Genomic DNA, 10,000 nt, shown 5'->3' with positions numbered 1-10,000 from the left:
TGACATACCTGACATTCATCAGCTGTTGAAGGTAATATATCTCACCTGTCTGACATACCTGACATTCATCAGCTGTTGAAGGTAATATATCTCACCTGTCTGACATACCTGACATTCATCAGCTGTTGAAGGTAATATATCTCACCTGTCTGACACACCTGATATCCGACAGCAATTAAAGATAATATGTATCTCATCTATCAGCTGCTGAAGGTAATATATATTGCACCAGTCTGACATTCATCAGCTGTTAAAGGAAATATATCTCATCTGTCTGGCACACCTGATATCCATCAGCTGTTAAAGGTAATATATATCTCACCTCTCTAACGTCTGTCAGGTGTTGAAGGTAATGCATATTACACCTGTCTGACATACCTGATATATGTCGGCTGTGAAAGGTGATATATATATATATATCTCACCTGTCTAACATACCTGACAACTGTTGGCTGTGAAAGGTTATATATATCTCACCTGTCCAACATACCTGACAACTGTTGGCTGTGAAAGGTAATATGTATATCACCTGTCCAACGTACCTGACATCTGTTGGCTGTGAAAGGTAATATGTATATCACCTGTCCAACGTACCTGACATCTGTTGGCTGTGAAAGGTAATATGTATATCACCTGTCCAACGTACCTGACATCTGTTGGCTGTGAAAGGTAATATGTATATCACCTGTCCAACGTACCTGACATCTGTCAGGTATTAAAGGTAATGTATATCTCACCTGTCTGACATTCCTGACGTGTCAGGCATGAAAGGTAATAATTATATCTCACCTGTCTGACACACTTGACATTCATCAGCTGTTAAGGTAGTTTTGCTGATGGTACTCAACTTCAGAAGTCTGCAGAACCCCTCTCCCTGACTCTTTTGAAGTTGGTGATGCCACACCTCAGTTTTCTAAATCAGCATGCAACCTCAGAGTCTTTCTTGACTCAAACTTCAGTATGCGTACTCAGGTGGTCAGTCTGATATGCACAGTCAGTTGTGAACTTTGATGGATCATCACAGAGAGAGAGAGAGAGAGAGAGAGAGAGAGAGAGAGAGAGCTCTTAGCGTGAAAGAGCACTTTGAAATATACATGACTGTTTTTATCATATATAGATCACCTGTCGGGACATCTGTCGGTTGTTAAAGATATATATATTCTCTTACACAGCCACACACAGACACATACACAGGCAAGGCACAGACACCACTCTCTTTGTTCCTTAGAATCTATCACCTTGCCTAACTGTCTCCCTCATGCACACATTCACCCAAGACAGATAGATGAGAGAGAGAGAGAGAGAGAGAGAGAGAGAGAGAGAAATTTGCAGACTTAGAAAGTGAAATGACCCATATCTGTTTACAGGATGTGCTATTCTTGGATATCAAATACAACATTAGATGAACAACAATAAAAAAAATAAAAAAAAAAAAAAATAAATTTTAAAAAAATGCTCCCAGAGTAAGAAATACAAAATGAAATAATCCATATCTGTTTGCAGGGCTTGCAGTCCTCAGAGATTAAATACAACAAATGATCAATAGCAGAAAAGAAAAAAAAAGAAGAAAAAATGTTTGCAGAGTAAGAAATACAATGTTAAAATGACCCACATCAAAAGGTAAAATTTTTGCAGAGTAAGAAACAAAAAGTAATGACAACCCATATCTGTTCGCAGGGAGTGCCGTCCGCAGAGATCAAATATAACATGGTCAACGTTATCAGCGCCTACGCCTTTGTCACACGCCTCCACAATGGTGATCACCATGAGAATCCGCTGGAGTGTGCAGAGGTGAGTGTTGTGTTGTATTTGTATTTGTATTTGAATTTGTATTTCTTTTTATCACAACAGATTTCTCTGTGTGAAACTCGGGCTGCTCTCCCCAGGGAGAGCGCGTCGCTACACTACAGCGCCATCCATTTTTTTTGTATTTTTTCCTGCATGCAGTTTTATTTGTTTTTCCTATCGATGTGGATTTTTCTACAGAATTTTGCCAGGAACAACCCTTTTGTTGCCATGGGTTCTTTTACGTGCGCTAAGTGCATGCTGCACACGGGACCTCGGTTTATCGTCTCATCCGAATGACTAGCGTCCAGACCACCACTCAAGGTCTAGTGGAGGGGGAGAAAATATCGGCGGCTGAACCATGATTCGAACCAGCGCTCTCAGATTCTCTCGCTTCCTAGGCCATCTGATGGACTCTATACTGAGCTTCACTGCAGCCCCCTGAAAATGGAGTATGACTGCCTACATGGCAGGGATAAAAACGGATGAGGAAGAAGAAGCTTCATTGCAGTCTGTGGCACTGGCAGTGGAGGTGAGTTTATCGACCTGTTGGCTAGCACCACAAAGATCTTGTTCAGGGCTTAGGTCTTGGTTTGGTGAAGGTTTCCTTGTTCAAGGTGGTGAGTTTTGGATTGCTGTGCAGGTGGGAAGTCCATTTGCCATTCCAATCGGGGGGAGGTTCTGGTTGTTGCAAAGGGGTGAAGTCCCGACAGTTCTTCCGGCGTTCCAAGGGGGAAGCACTGGCTGTCTGAAGAGGTGTGAAGTCCTGTCTGTTCTTCAAGTATTCCAAGAGGGGAGCCGTGGCTGTCTGAAGAGGGGTGAAGTCCTGTCTGTTCTGGTGTTCTAAGGGGGAAGTGCTGGCTGTCTGAAGAGTGGTGAAGTCCTGTCTGTCCTTCTGGTGTTCTAAGGGGGAAGTGCTGGCTGTCTGAAGAGGTGTGAAGTCCTGTCTGTTCTTCAAGTATTCCAAGAGGGAAGCTATGGCTGTCTGAAAAGGGTTGAAGTCCCGACAGTTCTTCTGGCATTCCAAGGGGGAAGTGCTGGCTGTCTGAAGAGTGATGAAGTCCTGTCTGTTCTTCAAGTATTCCAAGAGGGAAGCCGTGGCTGTCTGAAAAGGGTTGAAGTCCTGATGCATGCACGGGCATGGCTCGAATGTTGCTTATATTCTGGAACATTGATAGTTCCCTTCTGCTGTGTTTATCCACTAAGCTCTGGTGTGTATCAGTCAGTGTGTTCTCTCCATTCCTCTGGTGAAGGTGATCTGAAACTGTGTGCCCCCACCAAAACCTGAAGTCGTTTGGCAAGTGTTTCTTTCAGCTTTGCTGCTCTGACTGTTTGGTACTCACTACTTCGCCGTATGAATGCTGTCATCTTTACAGGATTTCAAAGCACAACTAAAAAACTATTGTTTAAAGCATTAACATATTGGCCACATGCATGTGCACACAATGTGTTGGCACTGTAGCTGTGTGGATTACTGTTTGTTAGTAAAAAAAACCAAAAAACAAAAAAAAACACGAGAATGCAAGGTCTATGATGGGCGCAATAACTGAGTGGTTAAAGCATTGGACTGTCAATCTGGGGGTCCCAGGTTCGAATCACGGTGACGGCGCCTGGTGGGTAAAGGGTGGAGATTTTTACGATCTCCCAGGTCAACATATGTGCAGACCTGCTAGTGCCTGAACCCCCTTCATGTGTATATGCAAGCAGAAGATCAAATACGCACGTTAAAGACCCTGTAATCCATGTCAGCGTTCGGTGGGTTATGGAAACAAGAACATACCCAGCATGCACACCCCTGAAAACGGAGTATGGCTGCCTACATGGCGGGGTAAAAACGGTCATACACGTAAAAGCCCACTCGTGTGCATACAAGTGAACGCAGAAGAAGAACGCAGAAGAAGAAGAAGCAAGGTCTATGGACATGCAATGAGTAGTATTTGAATTAGAATTGCAGTAATATACTGTTGTTGTTATAGTTATTGCCATTGTTGTTTCTATTATTATTATTATTAGTAGTAGTAGTAGTAATATCATGGTTTCTTATCTATTTATTTTATATATTTTATATTATGCTTGGAAATAAAAGATGCAAATTGTGCTCTCGCTACAACTGTTAATACCACCACAGCTGTTGCTTTTGCTGCTTTCGCTCAGCAGTTTTTTTAAAATTTTTATGGCGTGGATGTTTTTTTTTTTCCCCTGTCAGAGACATTTCATTTTCAGTGGCGATACAGTCCTTAAGTGCACAAGTGTTTGTATTTTTCAGCAGTGTATCAGGTATTTTTTGTTGTTGTCTTTTTGACAAAAAGCTTCTGTTTTAGCTTTCTTGACAGTATCAGTATCAGTAGCTCAAGGAGGCGTCACTGCGTTCGGACAAATCCATGTACACTACACCACATCTGCCAAGCAGATTCCTGACCAGCAGTGTAACCCAACGTGCTTAGTCAGGCCTTGAGAAAAATAAAATAAAATAAAATAAAATGAAATAAAATAAAATAAATAAATAAATAAAATAATGAAATAAAATAAAATAGAATAACAAAACAAAACAAATGAAACAAACAAACAAACAAACAAAAAAAAGAATTAAAAAAAAAGAATAAAATAAAAATAAAAAAATAAATAAATAATAGATAAATACATTAAAAAAAAAAGAGCTACTGCTTGACAGAATTTTAACAATATGAATTTAAGGATAATGGGAGTGAGGTCTGTTAATGTTGGTCTGTGCGCATGCATGAGCGAAGCCTCAATGAATGACACAAATAATATGAATGACAGGATTTTCAGAAATTATGAATGCCTAAAGGAAGCATTCCTTCAGCTCTACCCAGGCGTGGGCAGCTTGTTGTGCAAATGACTGTGTTTGAAAAGTGCATGGCCTTTGACCAATTACAGGCGCTGTGTAATTTTCATATCATCATCGTAAATCAACCTCTGTGTCATTGGACTTTCAGTCTGAGGGTCCCAGGATCGAATCTAGGTTAAGGCGCCAGGTGGGTAAAGGTTGGAGATTTTTCTGATCTCCCAGGTCAACATAATGTGCAGACCTGTTTGTGCCTGAACCTTCTTCGTGTATCTACGCAAGCAGAAGATCAGATTTGCATGTTAAAGATCCTGTAATCCATGTGAACTTTCAGTGGGTTATGGAAACAAGAACATACCCAGCATGCACACCCCTGAAAACAAAGTATGGCTGCCTACGTGGCGGGGTGAAAACGGTCATACACGTAAAAGCCCACTTGTGTACATGCGAGTGAACGTGGGGGTTGCAGCCCACGGACGAAGAAGAAGAAGACCTCTGTGTGGGAAATGCTGATAGATGTGCAGCAGGTGTGTTATCCAGTCGGCATCCCTGGGATTGTTCGGTTGATGCTCTTTCTTTCCAGGAGCTGCTGAAAGTGTGTGACGTTTTGAAGCACAACGTGAACTTCCCTGCATCCACACAGGCTGTCCAGGCTGTCATTCAAGAAGTCCAGAAGGTACGATGACAGGTAACTGTGGGTAATTGATTCAGGGCTAGAAATTCTCAATTCACTATAAATTGTCCTTGTCCCATCTTCTGTTGTATTCTATTTTATCGTATTGTATTGTATTGTATTGTGCTGGACTGTATCATACTGTACTGTACTGTACTGTACTGTACAATATGGTATTGTGTTGCATTATATTGCACTTTGTTGCATTTTATTGCATTGCATTGCATTGTATTGCATTGCATTGTTTTGTTTTGTACTGTATTGCACTGTGTTGTCTTGAATTACTTATTTGTCAGATTTCTCTATGAGAAATTCAGGCTGCTTCTCCCGGGGAGAGTGTGTTATCGCAGTACAGAGCCACCCATATATTTTTTATTTTTTCTGTCTGTGAGTGTATTTGTTTCACTATCATGTTGGGTATATTCTTGTTTCCTTAACCCACCAAACGCTGACATGAATTACAAGATCTTTGTCATGCGTATTTGATCTTCTGCGTGCGTATACACATGAAGGGGGTTCAGGCACTCGCAGGTCTGCACATATGTTGACCTGGCAGATCGGAAAAATCTCCATCCTCACACACACACACACACACACACACAGACATACACACACACACACACACACACACACACACACACACACAGTCCCCGTACTTGCACCCTACTCTTACCATATTTCCCCCTTTTGTTTGTTTGTTTTTTCTTTACCTTTTTTTTTCTTTTTCTTTTATTTAGTCTAATGTTACTGATGATGAATAGACTTCAAATCAAACCTGTGAAATCAAATAGAATTCAACCCAAGACTTTTTTAAAATAAAAATTTGACAGTGTTGTGATAGGTTGGTTCCTGTGAAGATGATGATGGTGATGTTATTGAGGATGATGATGATGATGATGATAACATGTTTCCCAGAACAACCTGATGTTGTGTTCAGCCAGGGTCGGGCTTTGTGGTGCCAGCCTCCTTCCCCATTGTCCTGCTGGGGGACGTGGTTCGAATCCTGCAGGGGCCTAGGCTGTCTCCTTTGAGCGCGGTCCTGTCTGCTGTGTCCGACATGGCTATCGTGTTGAAAGAAGCCAACAAGGAGCTAAAGGGAGGTGAGGGGTGGGAAGGAAGGAGAGAGAGAAAGAGAGGTTTTTTTGTTTGTTTTTTTTGCTGCCCCATCATCTGCACCGTTTCAGTGGCATTACTCCCACACCACTCATTTAGATTCCCCCATACACGGCCACACCCGGGTTCGTCTGTCGCAGTCCCAGCGTCAGCAGTCCACAGGGAGCCATCGATGTTAGGTCGCCAGGAGGCCACAGACCAGAGGAGACCCTGCACTGCTGCTGAGTCACTTCGAGAGAAAGAGAGTTACTACCAATGTGGAGTGTCAGCCTACCTTCAACAAAGCTGTTTGCTTGCATAATGTATGGAAATGCTCCAAAAAAGATTGCAGAGATAACTGTCATGACATGAGAGTTATACAACAGAAATTAAACGGCAGAAACAAGCATTAGCATGAGTACAAATTGGCTTACTCACATGTATGTGTATTTGTGATGTTGGGGTGTTTGTAAACTGTAATCAGCCTGACAAGCATTAGCATGAGTACAAATTGGCTTGCTCACATGTATGTATATTTGTGATGTTGGGGTGTATGTAAACTGCAATCAGCCTAACAGCAACACAGTGGGAAAGTTGTGCGTGCATGTGCAAGCTGATGTTCATTGTTAACGGGAAATGGATTCAGCTGTAACTTGAATGAGAGTACATAGTGAAAGCACACCTGGTCTTGCAAGCCAGAAAACTGAAAGAATGAAACAATATGTGTGCAAGCGCATGCATGTTTGTGAGTGTGTGTGTATGAAAATTATTTGTTTGTGTATTGTGCGTTTGTGTGATTAAATGTATGTTTATGTGCGCACAGCATATCAACACACATCTGTGTTTTGTTTTGCTTGTCACGAAACATCACCATGCAATGTTGTTGTTTTTTTCTTCTGATTCAGTTCATTTCAGTCAAATTCAAAAACACTTTATAAATCCACATGGAAATGAATGTGTGCAATCACGGGCTTGTTGTGATCACCAACATAAAATGAACATGCGCACCCAGGCACCCACATGCTACAGAGTTCAGGTGCTGTTTGGGAGGTTGGGGGGGGGGGGGGGGGGGACAGTCACATGAGTAATTTTGTTGCATGCTTTGATTTTGTGCACAGATGGCTGTAGGAATGAATGAGCTAATGTAACGAGATGTTCTTGCACATGGAGCTCTGAACCTGCTACTACTTCTGTCTGACCATCGACTACTCCTGTCATGATGTAGTGGGTGTGCTTCGTCTGTCAAAATTTTGTTTTCGGTCTGTCAGTCAGTTTTCTATTGTACATGTCACTAAAAGCGTCTTATCTTTTACCTGCTTCCCCACCTGGTTTCCTTTTTCCAACCTGTCTTTGTCACGCACTTCTCACTTTCTCCTCGCCATTCCACTTCCAGCCAGCGGGAAGAAAAGAAGAAGAAAAAGAAGTAGGAGGAGTGAGCATCCCCAGCCCCCGAGGGATGGAGCAGAGGAGGAGAGGGATGAGACCAGCCTGGAGCGACAGCTGTTCATGGCCAAGAAGAAGGCGACGTTCCTGCTCAGCTGGACGCAGCGTTTCGGGATGTGCCTGTCCCCGTTGTGTGCCGAGCTGTCCCTGGAGCTGGGTATGTGGGATTTCTGTTGTCCCTTTTTTTTCTTATATATTTCACTTTATTTCTTTGTCCATTTGATTACTTATTTTTTAAAATTTTATATTATTATTGGATTTATTTACTTCTTCTTCTTCATCTTCGTTCGTGGGCCGCAACTCCCACGTTCACTCGTATGTACATGAGTTGGCTTTTACGTGTATGACTGTTTTTACCCTGCCACATAGGCATAGGCAGCCATACTACGATTTTGGGGGTATTTACTTATCTATTCCAATTTGTTTATTCATTAATTGACGACTTATCTATTTGTTTGTTTATGAATACTTTTTTTTTCTTTTTCTTTTCAAGGCCTGACTAAGTGTATTGGATTACACTACTGGTCAGGCATCTGCTTAGCAGATGTGGTGTGGTGTAGCGTATATGGATTTGTTTGAATGCTGTGACACCTCCTTGAGTAACTGGACTAAACTGAACTGTTGTCTTTTCCCTTTTTTTTTTTTTTTTTTTTGCTCTGTAAGGATAGCTCTTTGCCTGTAAAGTGGATTTTGTTTTCCTTTCTTTTTCTGCTCTGTAAGGACTGAAAAAAAGAAGGTCCCATGGCCTTTAACAGCCCTCCACGCCTCACCCCAGCTCCCTCCCTCCCACAGCCCTCCCTGCGTCATGCCCCTCCTGATTTGGACAGGGGTGACGTCCCTCTGCACATGGAGGAAAGGTCCACTTAAAGGGACATGTGCTGGTCTACCACCCTCCAACTGAGTCTGTTACTTGAACCAAGGGACGCATTGCCTTGCTCATTCTCTAAAATGCATTTTATTTTCTTTCTGACGGGCACAATAGCCCAGTGGTTAAAGTGTTGGACTTTCAGTCTGAGGGTCCAGGGTTTGAATCTCGGTAACGGCACCTGGTGAGTAAAGGGTGGAGGTTTTTCCAATCTCCCAGGTCAACATATGTGCAGACCTGCTAGTGCCTGAACCCCCTTCATGTGTATACGCAAGCAGAAGATCAGACACACATGTTAAAGATCCTGTAATCCATGTCAGCGTTCATTGGGTCATGGAAACAAGAACATACCCAGCATGCACACCCCTGAACAAGGAGTATGGCTGCCTACATGGCAGGGTAAAAATGGTCATACATGTAAAAGCCCACTCGTGTACATACAAGCGAATATAGGAGTTGCAGATCACGAACGAAGATGAAGAAGTTTTCTTTCCCCTTTATGCTCTGTTAAGGATTGCTCCTTACCTGCTTAGAGTCCAATAATTTGAAAAAAAACAAAACAAAACCAAAAAAACTCACCATAATTCTGCCACTTTTTGTCGTACAGATATGATTTTAACCATCCATATAATCAGAAAAAAAGAGAGTTCCCCCAAAAAGAATTGTTTGGAATACCAGTTTATATACATGTGTGTACATGTGCGTGACTGAAGTGTGACTGAGTGACTAAGATAACGAATGAGAAGCGCCTAAAGGCAGCTCTCCGTTGGCTCTACTCAGGTTAGGCAGACTGCTGAGCAAACGACGACATGTTTGTAAAATGCTTTGGGCTTGGTCTCTTGACTGAAGGTAGGCACTGGGTATGTGTCAATAATGATAATAATAATTATGATATTAACAACAACAACAAAACAACAATAATAATAATAATAATAATAGTAAGAATGATAATGATACCTAAAAGAAGGTTGAGAAGAAGACAACGATAATGATGATAGTGACTGTAGCAACAACAAGAGAGAGAACGCAAGAACGCAAGAATTTTAATGTAAGGTCACCGACCTGTATACATTTTGGGTGTATGTGTTGCACACACAGCTTAACTAAAATAATATAGGAAGAACGAAAACAATCCACTTAATACACAGTGAGCTCACTGAGAACAAGTAAACTAAATGAAAAGCACAATATTAACAACAACAAAACAACAACAACAACAACAATAATAATAATAGTAATAATGATAATGATACTTATACTTGTCAGGTCAGGTCTCTACCTGCCACAGGTACCATGTAACCCTGTGCTACCTGTCACATGCGGGCAGATGGAGCTC

General features: G+C 41.9%; 1 protein-coding gene across 1 annotated transcript in view; it reads left to right on the top strand.

Annotated features, from left to right (window-relative positions):
- The window catches only part of LOC143296286 (zinc finger HIT domain-containing protein 2-like), an 18,932-nt gene that overhangs the window by 7,538 nt on the left and 1,394 nt on the right, over positions 1 to 10,000 (top strand). Inside the window, exons 6-10 of the mRNA XM_076608133.1 lie at positions 1 to 31; positions 1,678 to 1,791; positions 5,175 to 5,267; positions 6,202 to 6,364; positions 7,750 to 7,956. The exon at positions 1 to 31 is cut by the window's left edge and continues 65 nt beyond it. Coding sequence (XP_076464248.1) covers positions 1 to 31; positions 1,678 to 1,791; positions 5,175 to 5,267; positions 6,202 to 6,364; positions 7,750 to 7,956 — 608 coding nt within the window. The remainder of the gene's footprint in view (positions 32 to 1,677; positions 1,792 to 5,174; positions 5,268 to 6,201; positions 6,365 to 7,749; positions 7,957 to 10,000) is intronic.

This window comes from Babylonia areolata, chromosome 21, assembly GCF_041734735.1.
Source record: "Babylonia areolata isolate BAREFJ2019XMU chromosome 21, ASM4173473v1, whole genome shotgun sequence".
Taxonomy (NCBI): Eukaryota; Metazoa; Mollusca; class Gastropoda; order Neogastropoda; family Buccinidae; genus Babylonia; species Babylonia areolata.
Note: the sequence above shows the minus strand (reverse complement) of the source record. Positions and strands in the feature narration are given on the sequence as shown.